The 24646-nt window shown below is 44.1% G+C and overlaps 1 protein-coding gene across 2 annotated transcripts in view; it reads left to right on the top strand.

Moving 5' to 3' along the window:
* The window catches only part of Kif5c (kinesin family member 5C), a 134364-nt gene extending 133499 nt beyond the window's left edge, over positions 1 to 865 (top strand). For both annotated transcript variants that reach the window (XM_035446810.1, XM_035446811.1), the window contains one exon: positions 661 to 865. In XM_035446810.1, coding sequence (XP_035302701.1) covers positions 661 to 764 — 104 coding nt within the window. In that variant the 3' untranslated portion in view covers positions 765 to 865. The remainder of the gene's footprint in view (positions 1 to 660) is intronic.
* Positions 866 to 24646: the final 23781 nt, after the last annotated feature.

Here is a 24646-nt window from a genome sequence, read left to right as displayed (position 1 = left end):
AAGAGCATGACTGGCAGTACTGAGCTGCATGTTGCTGGAAGCTGATTGGTGGCCTATGGAGTTGGGAATTTTGCAGGAATAAGAATGGTGGCTGTAGCTGCTGTTTCATAGTGGATGTCAGGCCAAAGCCAGGGGAATTATGGGATATACAGATGTTCTCTAGAGTTGTTTTTAATCGAAGCATCTCTAATAACATGTAACATTGTTTTCCATCAGATATTGTGAGATAGCACCTTTGTGTTTCCATTCTTAAAATCCTATAGATTAGTGATATATTGAATTTTTTGGATTTCTTGCCCTTTGAGAGTCTACTGAAAATTGTGGCCTCTTTTCCTAGAAAACTCATCACAGGTAGAATTCTTGTGAAACCTATGGGGAACTATGGATCTACTGCAGATAAAACCCCAAATCCTTTGCTTCTAATTTCCATTTATTTATTTTATTTTTCACACTTAAAAATAAGATGATTAAATAAATCAGTTTTTCTCCTTGTTCCCTGAATTCTGTGTGTGCCCTGAATTTACTAACTGTATTTCTCAAAGGCCAGCCCTCCTTTGACAGAAAGGTCTGGGGGTCTAGATAAACAGTGATAAGTGTTGATAAGCATCATGACTGGTTGTCACTTATGATGTTGGTCTCTCTCCTTTCTCTGGGATATAGCCAAGCCCATCCGCCCAGGACATTACCCGGCATCATCTCCAACAGCTGTCCATGCCGTCCGAGGAGGAGGTGGCTCTTCAAACCCTACTCACTACCAGAAGTAAATGCAGAGTGAGTCCCTGCAAGTCTGGGGTGTTTTCTCTTTGCAGCAGACATGGGCTTATTTGGAGGCAGAGCTCTTGCTACTCCAGAGCCCCACCCTAGCCTTCAGCCACATTCTCTAATAGAAATAAGTTCAGCTCTGTTCCAGGAGAGGTGTAGGATCCAGACAAGACAGATCTGGGCCTAGCTGTGTCAACATAGAGAGCCTTGAGGGTCCTCTAGCCCCAGGTCCCTGAGGTTGATGCAGCCCTGAGCCAGGCCTGGCCTGATCACTCACCTCTCAGGATGATGAGTGCCTCATCTGAGCTTTCTTTGGTCTGTGGGGCTTCCCTCTGCAGCTGTATCTACAAAGCCAGATAGATGTAGCAGGTGGCTTTTGGTCTCAGGAATGGAATATAAAGAGCCAGGAACTGTCATGTTTTTGTACTTATTGTGAGCCTCAACAAACGGCGTTTTGAAGAATGTATGATTTATATTCAAGTGGGCCTACACCCACTTTCTTTGAGGTGTCTGTGAGCCCTAGTTCCTGAAACCCACACACTCAACATTGCTCTGACAGCAAAATAGGAAAAGTGATATATTTTTGAAAAGAGAGAAAGGGAAGAGCCAAGCCTATCCTTAGTAACTGAATAGGTTGGCCTGGCAGGTGGACAATAGAGGGCTAGAAAACTTGGACAGAAAAAGTCAGACTTTGAGTGTGTAGATGGGAGGAGATGATCAGGAATGCTGCTCCCGGGCTCTGAGCCCTCACTAGGGAGACTAGTTGACAAGGCAGGTGAACATGTTTCAAGTGATGTCTTGATGATCAAGAGCAATGGAGGAGACCCCCATTTATTCAGTCCTTTCTGAATCAGGGTATAAGTGAATGGGTGGGAGCAAAGCCCTCACACAGGGCACAGTGACGTCACTGCTAAGGTTCTGGGCCTGGTCAGGTGAGCAGGACCAGAGGTGTCAGGCCTAGGTAGTCTGCACTGGGACAACATACCTAGCAGTGTCACCACCATATCTTAAATGAGCTTGCTGGTGAGCCACCCATTCATGTCCAAACTGTGCTTTCAATCTGAAATAAAATTAAATTGGACTTTACTGAATTGTTCTTGATTGCATGCTGTCAGTAGTGAGGACAAAACCTGAAAAGTAGGCATTTGGGACAGTTTAACACAGAAAAGCCTCAAATTCTGGTGGGGCCTGGAGGTAGAGATGGGGGTGGGGGCAGAGAGTGTACTTAGCATGCATAAAACCTGGGTTCAGTACAACACAGCAGTAAGAAAAGTGCCAGCTTTGGTGGGTGGAGGCAGCACCGTGGACCACAGGCCAGGCTACTGGTGGGATACAGAGAGGCCCAGGCTACAGGACCTATCTGTTTTTACCAAGAGTAGCTAGTGGTTTTGATGTCCACGAGAATGTAATGCCTGCTTCCCTGTAGTAAGCATGGCTCATATACAATTGCAGTTTGTTTTTCATGGGAAGGAAGCATAAGGGCTGGGGTCAGTTGGTGAGGTCCACAGAGACCACAGAAACACAGACTGTAACCTAGACTTACAGGTCTCTGTGTGTGCCTCCTTTCCTCAAGGTCACCTCATGGTCCCCAGAATGACTTCTGCTAGACTTTGAGCTTCATGCCATCTTTCCATAAGGAAGCCAGGGCAAGACAAGGCCGCACTCCTGGCTGCAGCAGCCTCCCTTTAGTGACCTCCCTCAGAGGACCCATGGAAACTGAGGTCTGCATTCCCATGACTATCAGAAGCACATGGCCACATAGGAGGCTAGAAAAAGCAGCTCTTTAGTTGGGCACATCAGTGCCCCAAAGGGGAGTTAGGTTTTATATTGTTGTGATCATAATCTCAGCATTTGGGATATAGAAACAGGAAGATCAGAAGTTTAAGGTCATTCTCACATCAACTATATATTGAGTTCTAGACTAGCCTGACATGTAGAAAGTCCATCTCAAGAAAAAAAAAATCAGAATTGGTGAAAGTTTCAAAGTCTTCAGAGAAACAACCATAGCAATTCATTCCTTTCTTTACTTAGTGAGTTGCAAGTGATTTAGGATGACTTGAGCTGAAATTGAAGCCTTTATAGCATACTTTATCCATCCAGTTCCCATAGCTGGGAACTTCCTATGTTTACCTAGTAAATTTCAGGGACTTCCTGAGATTTGTGAATTGTTTGTATCCTAAATGTTAATGAGCTTCCTTCCACAATGGAATGTTTCAATTCAGAGGAAATTGTTGTACAACATTCCATGCCTTCCTCTGTCTCTTAACATTCTTTCTATACTCTCTTCTGTGATGTTCCCTGAACTCCAGAGGGGGTGACATAGATATCTATCTAATCATTAAACTACTATATCACAGCAACAGTACAGTGTTCTCAAGAACTTCACCAAGGTCATGTGTTTCTGTGGTATGCCATCATTTGCAGAAGGATGTTTTCCTCCATGACCAACTTCCAACAGCAACAGTGACCCCCATGCATATACACAAATATTTAGAAGGCAGTTTGACAGGAACATTACATCTACTTAATAAAACCATGGCAGCTGCTTTTCCACTGGGGCCTGTGAACATCCTTATCTTACAGAATATCCTCCTACAGAGTGGGCTTTAAATCTAACTGGAAAGCAGTTGGTTATACCCCAAAGCATCTTTGCCACTATTGTACCTGTGGTTATATCCTACTTGGCATTTTGATAGTGTAGCATGTAGGGTCCAGTGTAGAATTGTTGGTTACAGTTGTCCCCTAGCAGCCTGCACAGCACCTCTCAGAAGGGAGGAAACTTCCAGTTCGGTCCCAGCCTGACTTCTCTATGTTTTGTAAGCAATGCATACATCATCTTTGCCAGTAAGGTCTCACCATTTAATTCTGGCATGGAACCAATAGCAGTGACAGTGGCAATGGCAATGGCAATGGCTTTTTTTTCCCCAGGGGTGGGGAGTAGAACTCCTCTCTAGCCAATAACTCCTAGAGAGTTAGGCCACTGCTGGCTCTGAGATTTTTTCTGTCTTTTTTTTTTTTTTTTTTCACTGTGATTTTGTAAGAATCTTTGGCTTCTAGAAGCACACTTTCCTGCTCAGGCAGGATGCCTCCATTTAAGTTCAACATCTGCCTTAACTGCTCTTCTACACACTTTTATAAATCTGTAAGATGCTCAAGAGTGGTCGTTTTATAAGAAAGCCTTTTTACAGAGTGTGCACAGGACCTCTGAAGGACTGTTGTCATCCATTTCAAGTTAACACCAGTTGCTCTTGAGCTGCTAAGGGCATGCTAGAAAAGAAATCTTAACAAGACCTAGTACATCCAAAAAGATCTCATCACGTTTATAAATTCTTTCTTCAAAAGTGCAATGTTAGAAGCTGGTCATGGTGGTGCATCCCTTTAATCCCAACCCTTGGGAGAGGCAGAGGCAGAGGCAGAGGCAGAGGCAAAGACAGGTGGATCTCTGAGTTCGAGGTCAGCCTGGTCCAGTTCCAGGACAGTTAGGATTTGTCTTGACAAATCTAAATAAATAAATAAATAAATAAATAAATAACAAGAAAAAAAAAAAAAACAAAGGTGCAATGTTATGTATAGTGGTATGGATGGTATGGTTGGGAGATACTATCCTGTGTAGTATAGCCATCTAGCATCCATACTGCTGTTGTCACAGGGCTGCTGTGTGTCTCTTTACCTGTTGTTGTTGTTGTTGAGGCCAGCTTGCAGGCTTAGTGCAAAGGGATACAGTCTTCACCTACTGCTGGAACTGACTCCCGGCTTCAGACAGGCTGCAGAATGGCACTGTAGCCCTGCATTTTCATCATCCTGGACAAGCTCCACCTTAGCACATTTTATATCGTGGCCTCAGCTTACTCCAGGTCAGGTTTAGTCTTTGTCATGCATATTATTTTGCCATTTCTATCGTCTGTGAACTACTACTGCTCAGGCTTTAAAGCCTTTTAGAAGCTTGCTGGCACTGCGTTTGGCTAGCACAAATCTTGCTACACTTGGCTAGCCCCTGCTGATCTTTTGTCTGTTTGCCTTCCTTTCATCATCTCTTGATTGCTGTTGTGTTTTATGAACTCCATGCACATGTTGGCCGTGTTGTTCAGATCTGCCAAGAGCTTCTTGTACACCATGAAGGTCACAGATAACCATGGCCCTCAGCAAAGCCACCAAGGCTCCATAGCACTTCTGGTGTCCCCACTGAGTCAGTCTCTTTTTAAACTGTGGAAATGGGTCCTTCAGGCCCAGTAAGCTAGCTATCCAACACTGCCTCCCTCAAGCTCATTGTTTCAGTGACCCCTGTCCTTTTATCATCTTCCAGCCCCTCATATTTGTGAGGATCACATCTGGTGATGTTTTTTAGTCCTAATGCTTCCTATTAGCCAGTCCATCCCATCAGATGCTGGTTCCTCATGTGACAGTTCAGCTTCCCCAGCTTTTGCCTCAGTTTCTTCATTGCCGCAGCACTCACACTGATCCCATCTGCACCCGTGTTCCACAGCCTCCCAAGCCAGGTGGTGACAGCCCCTTTTATGTTTCGAAGTCTTTTCTAGTTCACAAAGCAGAGAGACAGATACTTCCTGGTTGTCCAGGTCTTGCATGGGCCATTTTAAGGCCCACATGTACTAAGCTTCCCTTCTGAGGGCTATGGATTTTGTTGTTATTGTTTAGTTTTTTGTTTTAGAGACAAGGTTTCTCTGGGTAGTCCTGGCTGTCCTGGAACTCACTCCTAGACCAGGCTGGCCTTGAACTCAGAGATCCACCTGCCTCTGCCTCCTGAGTGCTGGGATTAAAGGCATGCTCCACCACCACCCAGCTCTTTGTGCTTTATTAAATCACTTTTACTTTGTTCTCTTCTTCCTCATTAGTTGATTTCTTTCATAGGCTCTAGTTTTTTTGGATCCCAGGAAGGGCTGTTTAACGTAGAGTGTTATATTCCTGTATCCAGAAGTGACAAGGCAACACCTCTATGTCATCCTCCCCTTTTCCACTTTTCCTTTCCAAATTGGGCTAATATGGAGGCAAGCAGTTACCACATGTTCTTTACCCATTCTAAGTCCCCCTCAAACCAGCAAGCTCTACCTGGGAAGACAGCCGAGCCTCAGTTACATGTCTTTTCACCCATACCAGGGGCCAGGCCACTAATACTACAACCAGTTCATGATCTCATCTCGTACATGTCAGTCTCAGAGACTAACACATATTTAATCCATCAACTCTTTGGAGGTATCCTGTAGTCATGAGGTAGGCTCCATCATCAAGGATTCGAGCTACCCCATACCAGAGATGGCCACAAAGATGGGGAATCCACTAACAGACAGCGTGGCCTTGGTTTTATGTCCTATCACAAATCTCATAAAAACTGAAGCCACCACTTACAGCAAGAGGCACACCATCCCATACCGCACAGGGAAAGGTAACTATATTAGAATTTCCTCTCACAGTAATCAGCCTCTGTTACATGTCTTAACCATTTCAGGGGCCATGCAGCAACCCCTCCCCAGCCCTTCTTTGGTTTATATTCATCCCTGATTAGGTACCATTTTTGCTGTGTGACATTATTCCTTGGAGATGCAACATGAATAAATATCTTTTCATTCCAGATAAGGAACCAATTAACAGACCAAAGTAACGATTACACCAAAGTCTACCTGGGTGAATCAATCAGATTACTTAGGGTTACTTACAGGAACAAGGATGACCCAAAGACAGGTGCATCATTGAAAGTCCACTCCAGCTGGAACCCTGGTGCTCTCTGCATGATTTGTAGGTAGCTCAGCAGATGGGAGACTCTCTTTTGTAGTCCTTACAGCTTATGCATCTAACCTTGCTGGGGTATAGGGGATGCTTATATGCCTGATAAGTTTCAGAGAGTTCCTGAGACTTATGGGTTGTTTACTTCCATAGTGTTAAGGATAGAACTTTTCAAATTTGGGGGAAATATTTCCACAGTAGGTGGGCAGGATTCTGATGTTCAGCTGAGGCTAGGGCCAGAGGCCTCGAGAGTGAAGATCCATAGATTGTTTCTGCAATCTGATGTCTTAGAGCAGATCCACAGAGTAGAGGGGAGTGGAGGGTAGGGACAGATAGACTGGCCTAAAAACTGACAAGTAAGAGGTCATAAAAAGGAGATGACACTAGGGGAAGAGCTGAGTAAGAGGATGTACGCTTACAGGGAGACTATCACCGGGTGGTCGGTGAAAACTAGATGGCGGTGACCTTGGGCAGATTCAGGAGAGTTTGGTGGTGGTGGGTGGTATTGGGTGATGGGTAGTGGTGCTGGATGGTGGGTGGGGGTGGTGATAATAAATGAGTCAGATACTGATGGAAGGCAGAGGTAAGGAGAATGCAGGGTTGAGATAGGCGCCTTTCTCTTAAGAAGCAGATGATATTGTATTATAGCTGATTATTATTAACTGGTGGTATCCATACAACTAGGGTGGCAGGAGTGGAAGTGAAGGTGCAGTGAGAAGGTAGGGGGGTGGGCAGAGAGGTCAAACTGCCCAGCTTTAGGCCTCCTTTCTCAAGCAAGTGAAAAGCATAGGTTATCAGCAGGGCGGGTGGAGGGGAGAAGGGCCGCAGGCCTGAGAATACACAAGGTGTGAAATGACCCTCATAGGCAGTATGGAGTGCTTGTTTGAGGTTCCACACTGAGTGTAGACACCCAGTTAAATATTTATCCAGCACTCTGGTTCTGAGGGCCCTGGAGATAGCTCCTCTTGGCAGTTCTTTGGCAATCTGATGGGGACTTGTTCAAATGTATCCACTAGATGGCGCAAGGAGGGCATTGCTGAATCCTCATCTATTAGACTTTGAAAGCACATTTGTTATCACCTCCCAACATTGTGTGTGTGTGTGTGTGTGTGCACACGCGCGCATGTGTGTAGATATATATCAAGATATTTATGTATCTGCATTATGTATAGAGGGGGATATTTATCTTTTTCCCTTATAGCTAGACCAGTGGTTTTCATTCTTTTTATTCCCCAAGACAGGGTTTCTCCGTGGCATTGGAAGCTGTCCTGGAACTAGCTCTTGTAGTTTGAACTCACAGAGATCCGCCTACCTCTGCCTCCCGAGTGCCTGGATTAAAGGCGTGCACCACCACTGCCCAGCGGTTCTCAATCTTCTTAATGCTTCGAACCATTAAAACAGTTCCTCATGTTGTGATGACCCCAACCATAAAATTATTTTCATTGCTATTTCAAAACTTTTATGAATCATAATGTAGACATCTGTGTTTTCCAGTAATCTTAAGAGACTATCATGTAAACTCCAAGGGGTTGTGACCCACAGATTGGGAACCACTGATCTAGACTATTACATTTTTCTTAAATAGGAATGGTAAAAATATTTCTAAGGAATACAATTCTCAATGGTCCCTCCCCAACGTTGATTGAACTTATTTTATTATAATATTTAAATGTTTATAAATCTAAAATAGTGTACATTCCCTGTTCTTACATATTTAACACAGCCATAAAGTCAAAACCAATTTAGAAATTATATTAAAACAAAACTGCAAATCAAAATTCCAAACCACTTTATCTTAGTATAATTTAATGAAAGATGAGTTTTCCTTGAAAAGAAATAGCGAAGTGCAGTGTGACCTCTGTGTGCTGCTGTTGCTGTCCATGTGCCCTTACTTGCATGTGCCTTGACCAGACCAAGGTATCACACCCCTTTTGTTAAAGCCACAGCACACCTCTTCTTGTGCTGGAATCCATCACATCATTTCCCTACTAAGTGCTAGCCTGGAGGCAGCTAAAGAGAAAAATAGAGTATGAAGCTATAGGTGTCGGGGAATGTTTTGGTAAACGTTGGTAAAATGTTTGATGCCATTTTAGAAACTATAGTGGTAGATGCAGAGTGTCATTTAGCGCTTTGGGAAGTATATTTAATGAAGCAAATCAATGGTTTTCTGTTCTGATTTCATGTTTTGAGACATAAGGAAAGCACTTGGGCAGCCACTTCCACAGCCTGTCAGGATCCCCTACTTAGCATGCCCCAGAGGAGCCTAGGCATCCTGCAGACCCTGGACTGGTAACTATCAGTGAAATATTAGTGTAAATAGCACCTTTAAATTCCTGGATAACGGGATGGAAATAGATGTATAGTGAAGCTATGCCTGTGTTCACTGCTGATTGCTGCCACAGTAGGCCATTGTGACTCAGCCTGAAATCCCAACTCCTGCTGCCATCTGGCCTGTGCACTTGCTCCTGTATGAACCGTCACCCTGCTCTGAAAGTTACAACTACTTGGAATACACATATTACTTTATGGTCTCATCACAGTAAACTGGGCTCATGCAAGGGAGATTCCAGAAGTGCAGCTGAGATGGCAGATCAGTAATTCTAACTTAGTTCTTTCCTGCATGTTTCTTTGGCTCCCAGTACCTCCCCACCTCCCCTGGCCCCTGCCACCATCACACAACCTTTCACCATCTTCATTTATAAGGAAGGTAAAGCCTTAAACTTTTGGCCCAATTACAGTATGTATATGTCTTCCTCAAAGCTCCAGTGTCCTCAGAACCACCCCTCCAGCCTCTCCCTCCCCCATCCAGGCAGAATAGAGTTTCCTCACTAAGCATTTGGCTACTTCTACACCAAGACCTTTCCTTTTAGGCCTTTGGCTACTGGTTGAGTTTCCCAAGAGGACATGCATTCACTCTGCTCATTTGCGTCCCTGACTTTCTCCTGTCTTTTTCATCTGTAACCTTTTATCATAATCATGCAAATCCCATTTGTATTGCCCCATTGTTAAGGTGTCCCTTCATTGTCACCCTTTCTTGGATGTGACACCTAATCACAAGTAGATTATCTTGTGTAACCCTAAGATGTTCACACAGCTTGCTGTGCTCAGCACAAATGGGGTCACACTGCACAAGGAGGGTGGACCAGATGTGGCTGTCAGCTTAGCTCCTGAAATTGAGAACTGAAATTGTCTTGCTGGCAGCATGTAAGCATCCTCCAGACAGGTGCAGCCCCCTGTAAACATCTAGACTGTTCATATTGCTCTTCTAGCTGTTGGTGACTAGATGATCTGTCTTAGTTGGGGTTTCTATTGCTGTGAAGAGACACCATGACCACAGCAACTCTTATAAAGGAAAACATTTAATTGGCACGGCTCACTTACAATTTTAGAGGTTCAGCTCAGTCCATTATCATCATGTTGGGGAGCATGATGGCATGCAGGCAGACAAGGTGCTGGAGGAGTAGCTGAGACTCCTACGTATTGAAGGTCAGAGGAGCTCAACTGAGACACTGGGCAGTAGCCTGAGCATAGGAAACCTCAAAGCCTACCACCACAGTGACACACTTCCTCCAACAAGGCCATACCCACTCCAACAAAGCTATGCCTCCTATTAGTGCCACTCCCTATGAGATTCTGGGTCCAGTTACATCAAGCTACCACATGACCACAAAGCTCATTCATTTGAGGAGCCCACTACAGGCAGAAACAGTGACTGGGCTCCAAAGTGGTGCTGGAGCATTTTGGTCTGAGTCCAGCTCTCACCCTCTGGCCAAGTCACTTTGTCTTTGTGCCTGCATGTGGCCAGCACCTACTTACAGGGTCCTTTGATGATCAACTGTGTCAGTGTGCACCTAGGGCTTAGGGTCTGTGGGCACAGACCAGGCATTTACAAGTCTCATAACGAGAGTAAAGGTACAGGTTCCACAGGACCCGGAACTGAGGCTGGACCACCTTCCCACATGCCAGGCAGATGGCAAAAGTCAGAGGCAGACTTGTTCATTGTGGCCACATCAGGAAAAGGGACAAGTAAGGTCTCCTGAGCCCGTCTCAAGGCGCTTGATGTTAGCTTTACATTTATCTACAGGGAGAATGGGACAGGGGGCAAGAGGTGTATGCATGGTTGGACAGTACTGGTCAAATGTGGTCTGTTTATCATTGTCTCAGTTCTTGTTTATGGGGGTATACAGAAGCCCCTATTGCTGGGGGCTGGTGGTTCTCAAGAGATGGTTCTATTTCAGACTACGGCCTGACCCTCATGGATAATTGCCTTCATGCACGAGTAGGGGCTGTGGGGTACAGGGGTGCAGGGTTGGGAGTTAAAGGGTAAGAGAGTTGTCATAAGGGTTCTCCTGAAACTCACAGTGGCTGCAGGTTAGGACAATGACATTGCTGTGTCTCTAGCCTCGAAAGGACATGAGCTACATTAGTCCAAGCTCTCTGAGCGGCTAAGGGGGCGAACTAAAGTGGTAAGTTGAGGAGCCAAAGCAGGAAGGCACAAAAGACCACCATGTTTCATCCCACTTTCAGTCGACTCGTGGGCCTGAGGGAGGAGTCAGGGTTCGTTAGCAGAAGCAGCCCTGTGCCTGTTTCTGTGCATATCCACACCAGCTGTCCAGGGCTCCTTATTCTGTGTTCCAGAGAGAAGGCCAAAATGGGCCTTAGACCAGGGACTCGGAGCTTCTCTGTTCCCGTTCTTAAAGTTTGGCCTTAGGACACTTTGTACCCTTAAAGAGGATCAGTGGCAGCAGAGGGCTTCAGCATTTATTTGTTGTATGTATCATATAAAAACTAAAACATTAAGTGAATGGTTCATTTAAATAAGTTACCATAAGTGACTTAAAAAGAAATTTTATTTTAAATTGTGTGTGTGTGTGTGTACACATGAGAACAAATGCCTCTAGAGGCCAGAAGAAGGTGTCAGATCCCTTGGAGCTGGAGTTACAGGAGGGTGCTGGGAACTGAACTCTGGTCCTCTGCAAGAGCAATATGGTTCTTAACCACTGAACACTTTTTAAACAGTTTATTTTCATTTAACTGTGTGTATGTATTTGTGTGCCTGTATATGGTTATGTACATATGAATGACTACAGGCATGCATGACATGTTAGGGAAAGATTGTTTTTTCAAAACCCTTAGTTCATTGGCATTGCTTTGCACTTTGCAGACCTCTTTGATGTCCACTGTAATAGATGGTGGCTACTTCTCCAAGCTGCTGCCGCCTTCTCTGTTTCTCTGTATGGCCTTGGCTGGAGTATGTGAAGGAAGCACCCATGCTTGCCATTTCAGAGAGATTCTTGGCTTTTGCACAGTGATGCAGGGAGAGTTCAAAGCCCTTGTATGGGGATCTGATAAGACCATAAGGAAGAAATTAAAAAAAGAAACCCAGAGAAGAACTTAGCAAAACTTTGACCTTCACAATACCCACTAATCTTACACCAGTTATGAGGCTGGGGTCTAAAGAAAAAAAGTGCATCTGCAAAGACTAGGACAGACGTACCTGCAGTGGGTGGTGATGGTGGCTTGGAAACTACCACCTAGAGCACAGAGGGAGACTTGGTGGCACCAGGAAGAACTTGCTTCAGTAGTCTGGGTTATGCATTTCTCCTGTTATAAATGCGGAACTATTTCTTCCCCCTCTGCTGCAGATTGTACCACAGTGATAAGCAAACTAACTGGTAATTCTTATAAATGGGGATTGAACTATAGAAAGGCAAAGGGAAAGATAAAACTATGTACTGTTTGGATTAAGCTTAAATCTACTGCAGGCAATTTCAAAAGCCAAAGTCGAGGGTTGGAATTGAAATACGTCTTGCAAAACCCTTATATATATATAATTAGCTCCTTTGGCTTTCTCAGATTTAGAAGGTGATTCTATTTCCTTCTAAATCTGGTCACACGTCCCCACTCTGAGCTGCTGGCCTCAGCTTGGCAGAGCCTCAGGTTAGCACACTGCCTGGTCTCTTGGTCTGGTTCCTTGCAACTGTTAGGTGAGTGAGCAACTCGCCTTCACAGCACTGGAGAGACGGTCAATGGGAGTGGGTGTTAAGATGAGAACAGGCAGACATGCTTTTCTTGTGGAGCAAAATAATTTACCTTCAGCGTTTACTTCCATTTTCTGTGGTGCATTCATCTAAGGGACTGGGGGGATGGATGGAGATACTCTAGCTGACCCAGAATGCTCTGAGAATTTGAGTGAATGGAGACACTTCATTGAGGTGGAGAAAGGACCCTGTTTCGGCTTCTGCTTTTTCATTCAGCAGCCTGTCACAACCCACCTCTTTCTCACTGCCCTTGAGGTGACTAAACTAAGTAGCTTGGGCCTCCCTTTTGCCCACACCCCCCATTTTGTTCAAGCTGTTAGGTCAAACGTGCTGGATCTTGTACTTCAGGGGAGTGGGGGTGGGGGTGTGGCATGCCATCTTTCTTGTGGAAATCTTGTCACTTCATGGTCTACTGGAGTTTTTGAGGCATTTGTGTGCTGAATACTTCCTGTGTCAACAAGGGTTGCCTGCAGTCATTGTGTCAGTCCCTATCCTCACAATGTAAGGTATGTACCCAGCACCTCCCTGCCTCTGGGCACACAGGAAGACCAGTCTCCTTTGCCCAGGGCTCTGATATGTTTGGAAGAATGAACTCTTAGGTGAAGTACAATCTTAGGGCTGCTTTTCAAAAAGCCTTCCTGTTGGTTTTCAGCTCAAAGTGGATTGTAAATGACAACTGCATTCTGCCCTCAGCAGGAAGTATAGATTCTCTCAAGAAAAACCGAATGTGAAATGTGTCCTTCCTACAGACATTTAGTCTTTCTTTCTGTAGCTTCTAGAAATTACAAGATTATCATCAAAGGTTGTTAAAGTTCCTTTTCATCGGGCAGGATTGTAAGTGAGGGGAGTGGCATGGAATGAGATTCCTGCATATTGACTGTGGGGTCCAGGAGGAATGGGCATTCTTAAAAAGTATGAAGTGTCCTTTCTCCTGCCAGTTTCTCTTTTGTTGCATGTTCCTCTTCTTTTTTGTGTGCTCGTACACAATTTGTGTTATGTTTGTTTATTCAAAATATGTGATGCTGCTTACAGTACTATAAGTGAGGAGGTTGAAGAGAAACAAACATAGCAAAAGTATCATGGCAGGACCGAGAGTCACTGCAGGTGGGTGTCAATTTGGACTGAAGGCTAGAGATAAACAGGAAGTGTGGTGTGCTGGGCTATGGAGGCTTGTTTAAACTCAGGAGAGCAGATGAAGTTTTCTTTGGGTCTGACATATTTCCTGTTGTTCTACTTTCTTTGGTTTCATAAGGATGAGGCTGTACCTGCCCATCATGTCCTCTACCTCTTCCTTCCTAGGGTACCAGGAGCTCTGCAGGAAATCCACAGGCCAGATTACAGATAGGCCAGGCCCCTATGATGCTGGCAGGAATTGATTCTTTTGATATGTTCTAAGTGCTGAGCTTACTACAGTTAGAGGCAGACCACTCAGGACTGGCTTCCAGTAGAGGTTGGTCTACAACTCCCATCCTGGGGACCTGCCCAGGATCAGATGGACAGACCTTCAGTGAGAGGCAGAGTGAACTCGAAGGGGGTGTTGTACTGAAACTTTTACAACTCCATTGCAGTGAAATACACTTGAAGATCAGGCCCCTCTTTGTGGATTGCCTGGTTCAGGACCCGCCTGGCCTGCCTGCCTGGTGATGCCTGGCCTGGTTATTAGCAAGTGATGTTGTCTGATTGTCCTTTAGGGCAGGAAGTGCCCTGTGCTACTCTGATTGCACGCAGACTCAGGACTTACTGACTCTAGGAAGAGAATATAGACTGATTGTGTTGGAACAAAAATACTTAACTCCAGGACGTAGGAAGCTATATCATCCATTATGTGAGCCAAGTCCCTACTGAGAAGCACTGGGAATGAAGAATAGACACCAGACTGCAAACCCTTTCAGCATAGGGTAGAGTATGTTGAAATCCCTCAATGGCAATACTGTAGTGAAACATAGCCCCACATGTACACATTGAAGCAATATTTTAATACTAGACTACAGAAGTAGATTATTAAGATTAATATTTCCTTTCATTTTAACTTTTTAATGCAGACACTGGAAGAAATAGATTAAGTGGCTCACACCATATTTGTATTGGATTGCCTCTGCTTTACGCATCTAGACTGGAACAGAGGGGCTGAGGAATGAATCTCTGCCGATCCCTAACTCCTGTGTTCTCTCTCTCATTCTTTTTCAACAGATTTGACTCCATGTAGCATGAAAAGGACTATATTAGTCACCAGTTCCTTTATTCCTCCTCCTATACAATTTCCATTTCTTTTTACACTTGCTTGCCCAGCCGTCTGTAGTACACCAGATTCAGGTGTTTGAGCTGTGTAGAATTTGTGTGTACAGATATGTGCTTGGATTCTTTTCCTAAGAACTGGAAGGAGGTGGTTACAAAATACCCACTTTCTGCTTGGAACTGTTCCCACTTCACGGCCTCCAGGGTTGCGTGGTCTCTGGAGGTCCCTGCAGTTCACTGACCCATTGGAATGGAACACCCTGCTGTGCCATCTTTGAGGGGACAACCAAGTGCTGTGGAATCAGTGACCATGCTCTGCCTCGACTGTCTGGTTTCCTGTAAAATAAACACATTACTTTATATTTTTAGGGATCAAAAAAAAAAAAAGTGCTGCTATAGGGTTCAAAATTTTCATTCTGAACACTTTTCCAAAACCAACCCCAGAGAGCATTTTAAATATCCTGGTCATGTCTTTGGATCTATAAAATATACGTTTTTAGTATGGCACCTGGTAAAATGAAAGCAGATTTCTTCAAGGCAGAAAAACAGTTTGACAGTAGCAGTGTAGGATTCGCTCATTCAGACGCATCTATGAAAATGTGAAGAGTCAGACAATTCACCTCCGAGCTGCTCGCTGGTGAACCTGCAGTGACTAGTCTCTGCCAGCCCAATTGTTTGAACATCATTTCTCTGGAAGTGTTGGAAATGCTGCAGAATTGAATTGATGGAGATGGGGATCTCCCCCTTCACACCGCCTCCTCCCAGTCCCCTGGAACCTGGACTGGGATGGCCTCTCTCTCTAGTGAGCCATCAAGCACTTGAGGAAGATGTTCCTAAAGGAATCCAGCATCATTCCAGTAGTTGGAAAAGAATTCCCTTTTGATGAGAGGGAATTGACAAGATTTGGGCCTGTCTGTGAATTCATTTTCATCGTAACCCAAACCGCTGATTTGAATTATTTCTTTGGCACCAAATGGGTTTTTTCTTCTTCTAGGCACAGTTAGAGGATAGAAAAATCAGTATAACTGGATTTTTTTAACATTTAATTATTATTTTATTTAAATCCATGAATCTAAGTGATTCATTTTACTTCCGGCTGGGCTTACTAAAAGAATCAATTGCCAAGTGGTAGATTTTCAAGGGAAACTGACAGGTTTAAATAAGTCGATACTATGTGCTGCTATTAGTTTTTATTAATTTGAGGGTTAGTTAGTAACATCTCCTCCTATCTCAGAGAAATCACCCATCCTGGCATCTTATGTGCCCAAGAAGTGTGAGCTCGCACCCTCTTTTCCAGCTGGCACCACTGAAGTAAAGTCTATGCCCGGGGGAGGAGGAGTGTTGGTCTTTCTCATGGCTGTGAGGGTGGGGATAGAAAAGTTAATGTAGTTAATGTTTGTACTCATGCACATGCGTGTGTAAAATGTCAAGGGTTATGTACATTACCTCCAGATTCATTACTTTCCCTAACAAAGCAGCACTGCTTTGACTTAATTTATTTGTTAGATGTTGCCCTTTAATACACATTTTTTTGTTTTTAACTAGGCATGAAAAGAAGACTACTTCTATTGAAGTATTTATTTCACAAAGATGATTTGGTGTTTGTCTAACTGTGTTCACTTGGTTTAATTTTGTTGCCACTGCTTAACATAACTGCTTGGCTGTGGTCTGGAGTTTGCAAGTTTGCAAGCCTTATCAGGCACTAGCTGATGCCAGATTAGAAGCATGTTGTCTATGTTTGCCTCTGGCTTTGGAAGCTGAAATGTTGGCCTGTAAGAGGACTGCCAATCGAACACTTCTATAGGACCTGCTGTCTTTTATACAACTGTACAACTTTTGTGTTTAGAAATTGGGCACAGTAATGCAGTAATGGTGAATTCTTGGCTTTCATTAATATCCATTAGAAAATGGATTATTTTAGATTCTTTCTAAAGCAGTTTCCCCCTAGGTTTCTGTTTTCTACTTCTGAAGAATTGTGGAGCACTTTCAAGTTTCAAAAGGCAGGGTTCATTTGTAGTTCCCTTTACTTGATCTCTACAAGGGCCTTACAAAATTCACTGTACTTTTATTCACAGAGAAAGTTGGCTTTGATGTCTTTTAGAGATAATTCTGCTAGTTGCTGATCAGCCAGTCAGTTCATCTAGCACCAGTCTTTATAAGACCTCTAATCTAATTTTCTCACACTGTGACTAAAAGCTAGGCACATCATTGGAACTGATTATATAGTTTATTCAAGCGGGTCCCTTAATCTCACTTTGACTATTAATTCTTTTATCAGGACAGTAGACTCTAGGGTCATGTTTTAAAAAGGCCATGTTTATAAAAGTTTCATTGTTGAAAGACTATTACGTCCTATTCTCTAAATGTAAAAAACCCACTTCTGAGCAGCCAAGTGAATGGTTACATTTTTGGTATGCTGCATGTTACTGGTGTGTATGTCAATGTGTACTCTGCTCTAAATAATTTACTATTTCATGCCTGTTTCTTGAAAGTTTACTCTGAGGTGCTGTCTGAGAACAGCCAGTGGCATATACAAGTAACATCCACCTGCAGGACCACAGGGTGTTGATAGTGAATGCAGTTACCATTGAGATTTACACCAACAGCTGCATTTGGGTCTGTTCTTAGAGAATTCTGTATGTCCATATCATCTCTTCGAAGGAGGAGTAGTTTGCTTTATTGAACGGCAGGTAGTATAATGTTAGAGGTGTTAAAGAGTATAGAATTGGATGGGGAAGAAAATGAGAATTTGTAGAAATGTTGGAATAAATGAAGGGATAAAAATGGTTATCTAGAATGTAGATCCAGTGATTCCTTGAAGCCTTTGAGTTCATGTAGAGAAGTGATTTTTCAGTCTCAGGATGAGACCAGGGCTTCACCAGAGCTTGAAGGGGTTGGGTTGTTTTAATCAGCTCATTCTCTTAGAAGAATAGCTAAGGCTTCAACAGTACCTTCCTTTGAAGGGCAGGTGCCACTGGGACTCTAGGTAAATGGCATTGGGAAATCTAGTCATTAGCAGAAGTTTGTCATCGGGCAGGTTTCACTTCATTGTCTCATTCTGACTATCTTGAGCAAGCTAAACAACCACCACTGTTTAAAACTGCTTCATAATGTAATTTTAAGTTCTAAAATGAATATTGAGTAAGGACCAGATAACTGCCAAAGGAGGCACCATTTTATGAAGTCTGCTTAGTTACTGAAAATTGTGTATCAATTTTAAACACTTGCCATGTGTGCAGCTTCAAGGGGAATAGGGCTTTCTGTAGAATTCTATCTGTCTAGTTTGTAAAGTGTCATGTGTACTGCAGATGTGTGTTCTCTGGGCTTTATGTCCTGTACAGTAGATTTCATTAAGAAAAATTGTGGACAAACTTGTTTCTGTGGTTTGATGGGGAGAGTGGCAGTGTGTATTAAATAGCTATCCTGTGAGATGGAAATGTCCCCAAAGATCTGGAAGTAACCCTCCCTGGCCCTTGGAAAACTCTGGTTATCTCCTAGGTTCTAAATGAAGATGTATGGATACTCTGGCAGACTGCATGTTGTATAATTTGAAAATACTCAAAATTGGACAATAAAACTGAGTTAAACTTTGACTGGCCTGGTGTCTTTATTTGAGCCTCAGTGGGGCATCTGACTTGAAGTCAGGAAGTGTGTGTTGGAATGACCCATCTTTTTAAAGAAGTTCATTTCAAAGGAACAGCCATAGCAACATCTAAGTCAGCTTTGTGCTCCCGCCCCTCCCCTCCCCCTTCTTGGCTTGGTATCTATTTAAATGTGCTTTCAGAGTAAAGCTGAAGTAATAATAACAATAATTTACCTTTATCTCTGAAAAAAATAGCTATGGATTTTTAGTGTCTTTCCTCATCAGCATGGCAAAATTAATGGTGGCAGGGTTTATTTTGGTTCATGGTTTCAGAGTTTCTCCACCATAGTGGGGAAGAGCATGCTGAGAGGCTTAGCCATGACAGTGGGAGTACCCTGCCAACATCGTGGTTACCAGGAAGGAGAAAAAGGAGACTGGAACCCCAGGCAAGTATAACCCTCAAGCATTCCTAGTGAGCTGCTTCAGCCAGCTAGGCTCCACAGCCTTCCAAATGACATTACAAGCTGGAGATCAAGGACTCAAAATAAGAGACTCCTAGGAGACATTTAAGATTCACATGGTGTGCTGGAGAGATGGCTCAGTTAAGAGTGCTGCCTGCTCTTCCAGAGGACCCTGGTTCAATACCCAGCACCCACATGGCAGTTCACTGCTGTCTGTAATTCCAGTTCCAGGGAACCTGACACCTATGGCAGAACACCAATGCACATTAAAAAAAAAAAAAAAGATTCAAATGGTAACATCCACTATGTAAAGGCAAAATCAAACTAAAGCTCAGTAGACCAGCAGGTGAAGGTCTGAGTTTCTTCCTGCCTGAGAAAGACACCTGTTCTCATGGCATGCATAGGGCAGTGGTAAATTTCATCTGAGGAACCAGAGTTCTGTTTGTGCTGAATGCCTTCTCCTGGTGGTTTCTGAGGATAATTGAGCCATGTGCATTCTTGTTTTGTGCTGGTTTTTAGTTTTAAGGTACAACTCTGAACTCTCATGAGAAGACACTGGAGTGTGAGGCCTTTGGAGAAAAACCAATGGCAGGCCACAGGATGGTTTTCTCAACAAGGTTTTTAAAGCAAGAAACCCTCGCTGCCTCCAGTCGCTGGGGTCATGTGACTACACATGGACCTGCACATGTAAAGTGTCGTTGGTCTTGAGGTTTTGTTGTTACTTGTGCATGGGAGCCAGGCAGCAAACCTCTTTGCTTAATTAAAAGTGGGAAAGATGGGGATGGAGTGAAGGGTCGGTGTTAAGAGCACTAGCTCCTCTTCTAGAGAACCTAGGTTCAATTCCCAGCAGGCATGGCGGCTCACAACCCCCTGTAACTCCAGTCCCGGGAGATCTGATGCCTTCCTGTGGCCTCTGAAGGCACTGCATGCACATGGTACACATAATACATGCAAGAAAAACAGCCATACAAAATAATAAAATGATTTAAAGGATTTTTAAATGGAAAAGATGAATGGTAAATGAATGGTTAAGAAGGGTAATGTGGGCACCGCACGTGGTGTGCTTTTACGACATCCATCCATCTGTCTAGAAGCTATTCTCCACATAACTCAGAAGAGGCACTATCTAGATAGGACATTGTGGGGTGACTTATGTGCTTAACTCCACCCCTGTTTAAGATGGGAAGCAGTCCTCAGAAAGAAACAGTCCCAAAGCACGTTTCAGTGTCAGCAAGGTGATCAGGAATGCGGCTTTCTCTGCAGTGGGACTACCATGGCAGCTCCTGCGAGGAGCTCTTTCTCCAGGTCTCCTGTCCCTGGTGCTGAGCTTTTCCCAGAACCTCTGAGCTGAAGTATCCTCAGGACAGAGTGAACCAAAGAAGTATCTGCCAAAGCAGTCACTGGTGACGTGCGTGTGGCAGGCATAGTTCTGACATTGTGACAGCCATGTCTTGTAATTTGTCTAAGGTACAAAATACACTAAGTAGAAGTAGGAGGCATTTCTCTGACACCTGAGATGACAACGTGCAGTCCCTGACAAGAGGCCTCTTGAGCAGTGGGGTTGACACTCTCTCCTCAGCGTTGGATGATTCTCTGTCCAATTTGCAAAGAAAACACCGATTTCTCTGTGATTAATTGGGCTCAGAATCACTTTTTAAAAATGTCAGTAACCACTATTGGAGGTCTCTCTTTACTGTGCCTGCAGTGACGAAGGCTGGAATTCTGCTTTTGGTCTACTTTCCTTGTGAAAGGTGTGGTTTGGTTTTAGTTTTGAGTCCCAGATAATGGAGCACCTTCCAGACCCTCACCATATCCTTGATGGAACTGAAAAAGGGTCACAATACAGCTCTTAAGATTTATACATAGCAAAATGCCATTGCTATAGAATGTGTAAATTAGGGAAATCTACAAACTTGTTTTGGATGACATGTGACAGCATCAAGAACTTAAAATACCCAGAAAGCCACAGTAAGCAGTCAATTAATTCCCAAGTGTTTTCTGGCTGTGTGCCAGACACTATTTTAAGTGCTTTACATGTATTAATCCATCTAATCCTTCTAATAACCCCATGAGGTAGGCCCTGCTATCTTCTTTTCACAGGTGAGGAAAGGGCACAGAGAGGTTAAGTAGCTTGTCCAAGTTCTCACAGCTGGCAAGAGGAGCAGCCAGAATTTAAAATCTAGTTCCAAGGCTTATATGTTCAACAGCTAATAAAACTGCCCCTCAAAACAGTGATTGTGTATGTGGGTGCTTCACAGGTAGATAAATAACCAACAACCAGCCTCGGGGGCCCTTTTTATTATTATTAAGAATGTGTACAAAGTCAGTGTATACTTGAGTAAATTTTCACAGGAGTTGAAGACAACCTCATCATTTGAATCACTTCAACCAGTCAAGGAAAGACTTGAACTAGTAAGGAGGGGGTGCAAGGGTGTCTGAGGACACTGAGCTCTGGGCTTGTAAAGAAAGGCTACACTCCAGCAGCACCCTTGTCCCTGGCAGAATCCTGTTAATACCTGATATACTTAGAAGTGCATCAATCATTGTCACAACTTGCCAACTGTGTGTTTGTAAAAAATAACTATGCATAAGGTTTTCTTTTCAAGACAATAATCTTTGCATTTAAGGTATAAAACAGAGATCTTTGTCTAAGTCAGAGGGATCAGCACACTCTTGCCCTCCCTCAACAGGCTCCCGAAGAAGGTCTAGTGGTGCTGGACAGTGGTTCCCTGTCCCCATGGATATGGGAGGCCTTCTAGGGACAGCCCCTGCATCCCCTGCTGAAAGCTGCTGCTCCACCCCCTGGCCTGTCATAATGATTAATTGGATTTCATTTTAGAGCTTAGGTTTTAGAAAAAGCAAACATGCCAATCATACCACACATGTACACGCAAGTCCAACTATAGAAAGGGGTAGAAACAAAGTGGGGTTCCCTTACAAGTTACCCACTTAGCCACAGACTCTCATTACCTGTGCCTGTCCTATGAGGACTTTTCTGATGAGCTGCCAAGGGCTGGCCAGGGCAGACTGGCTCCAGATAGTGTCTGGCTGACAGAATGCTAACTCCTTCAGCCAGCCCTGGCTCTTGGCTCTAGTGTCCTTGTAGATACAAGATACTCCCAGAGTATAGATTATTGGGCAGAGATTTTACAGTTATTCCACAACAGAAAGGAAGATGGGCTTGACCCTGGAGCCAACTCTGAGTTTCTGTTTGGCCAGCTACAGGATCATAATCAAGTGTTTAACCTGGCAGACTCAATGACCTCATGTACGCACCCACACGACTAAGATTTAGCTCACTACCGCCCCTATATTTCTTTGTGTTGTAGGAGTCAAATGGGAATCTATAGGAGAGTATCTTGTAATGCTTAAATAGAAGTGAGTGCTATTATCACAGCCATTCTAGGAGAAGACATTTCACTGTGACCTCCAGCTATTGCCTTCTATGTATCTCCTCCAACACTTAGGAGAAGACCAGACTATGGAGGGGGCCTTGGGAAACACTGGCTCCCACTCTCGGAATGAAATAAAATCTCTTGTCCTCCGTCTAAAGGCTTCCTTATTCTTTTCTAGTCAGCTGTGTGTGTGTGTGTGTGTGTGTGTGTGTGTGTGTGTGTGTGTGTGCTGTGATGAAGTGCCATAGACTGAGTGACATATAAACAGTGCATCTACTCACCATTCTGGAGGCTGGGTGTCCATCATCAGGATGCAGGTGTGGATGGGTTCTGATGAAGACCTCCAAGGTGCATACTTTTGACTTCTCTGGTCCTAACATCACAGAACAAGAGGCTCTCTGAAGATCCTTTCATAAAAGCACTAACCCCATTCATGAGGGCTCCATTCTAGTGAGTTAGTTACCTTCTGTGGTGGTTTGAATGAGAATGGTCCCCTAAGGCTCATATATTTGAGTGCTTGGTCACCAGAGAGTGGCACTATTTGAAAGGATTAGGAGGTGTGGTCTCTTTGGAAGAAATGTGTCACTGGGGGTGGCATTTGAAGTTTTAAAAGCCCAGAGTCTCTTCTCCCCCACCCCACCTCGTGCTCTCTGCCTAAGGATCAGGATGGAGAACTCCCAATTACTTCTCCAGCACCATGTCTGCCTGCTTGTCACGATGCTCCCTACTATGATAGCAATGGGCTAAACCTCTGAACTGTAAGCAAACCCCAATTAAATGCTTTTTAAAAAATATAAGTTGCCATGGTCATCGTGTCTTCACAGCAATAGAATAGTGACTTAGACACCTTCCCACAAGCCCCTAGCTTCATATACTATGACCTTGGGATTACATTTGGCATATGAGTTGGGAAGTGGGGGTGGGAACACACAAGTTATTGCACCTCTCCACCCTCTTTCTGCTAGAGGAAAAGCATCAGTTAAGATGTTACATGGGTGGAGCACATGCCATGGCCTGTAAGTAACTGCAGTGAGGTTTCAGGCTAGTTTCCATGCTATGCCTTGAGGCATTTCACACCAGAGAGTTTGTCAGGTTTTGAGACCTGACCTTGGATTTTGGGCCAAGTCTGTGCAGTTTCCCATGGATGGAAGGGGAAGTTTGGTAATCACAGTTAATGCCAGGAGATGAAATCCCAGCAAAATATCTGAAGGGGCTTAGCAAGTTCCCCACAGGGAACCAGGGACACTGAGTCATTTAACTAAGTCACATACAAAGCACATTCAACTTCTGCCAGCATCTTGAATTTTTTTTTTTATAGCAAGACCAGGTACCCAAGGACTCCCTTCCCAACTCCGTAGACACAAGTAGTTGCCCACTATACAGCATCAGCCCTTGTGCCCGTGGGCTGCTGTGCATAAATATGAGGTAACTGTGCTCACAGACTTGGTTCTGTATGCCTTGTCTCTGGAAACCCACACACCAGGAGGTAGAAGAACCTGCCCATATCACACTTTTGATACCAGAACTCAAGTTCCCTCTATTATGATCCTTGAGTCATCCATCTCAAAGGTTCAGGTTGGTGGCTATTACTGAATGCCACTCCCAATTTCCCCTAAGAATTGTAAATGAAAAAAACAATGCCTTTCCAAGGGGCTCTCATTTAATTATGTGGAGCAAACAAATTGAGAAGCTCTTAAAGAACACATCAACAAATATGTATAGGCAACTTGAGGGTCTTCTGACAGACAACAGAGCAGCAGGTGGGAAGGGAACACGTAGAACATGAAGTTTTACTCAGGTCAAATGGCTCTACTCACTTCATGCATGTGGTCAGTGGAGTAGTCCAGGCCCAGAATGACGGCTTCTCCTCAGGGTCAGTTCTGCTGCCTCAACCTTTGGCACATTGAGGTCAAAGCTGCAGTTGCAGTGCAGGAGCACCACAGTGCTGGAAGCTTTTGTGACACCTGGTCACATCAAGATGGACATCTGTGTGGAAATGCCTTGCTACAGTCACTAGTTGAGTGTGTACTATGCGCCAGGGATCTTGGGACTGAGAGTGATTCTAGGCAATTTGGAATAGCAGTCTAGTAGCTGCCTCTCTCCCTTTGTGAATCAAAGGCTTCAACACCTGGCTCAATAATTGATAGCATCACACCATATTCTGAGATTCTTTCTACAAACATTTGAATACAGTGCTTGGGGATTTTGGTCAACTTGACACAAACTTAAACTTATCTAGGCAGAGGGAACCTCAATTGAGGAATTGCCTCTATTAGATTGGTCTGTAGGGCATTTTCTTGTTTAAGGATTAAAGTGGGAGGGCCCAGGCAACTGGTGGTATAGGTTGGTGCCAACCCTGGATTGTATAAGGAAGCAAACTGAGCAAGCCACGAGAGCAGTCAGTATGCAGCCTTCCTCCATAGTCTCTCCTTT

The sequence above is a fragment of the Cricetulus griseus genome, chromosome 6 (genome assembly GCF_003668045.3).
Source record: "Cricetulus griseus strain 17A/GY chromosome 6, alternate assembly CriGri-PICRH-1.0, whole genome shotgun sequence".
Lineage (NCBI taxonomy): Eukaryota > Metazoa > Chordata > Mammalia > Rodentia > Cricetidae > Cricetulus > Cricetulus griseus.
Note: the sequence above shows the minus strand (reverse complement) of the source record. Positions and strands in the feature narration are given on the sequence as shown.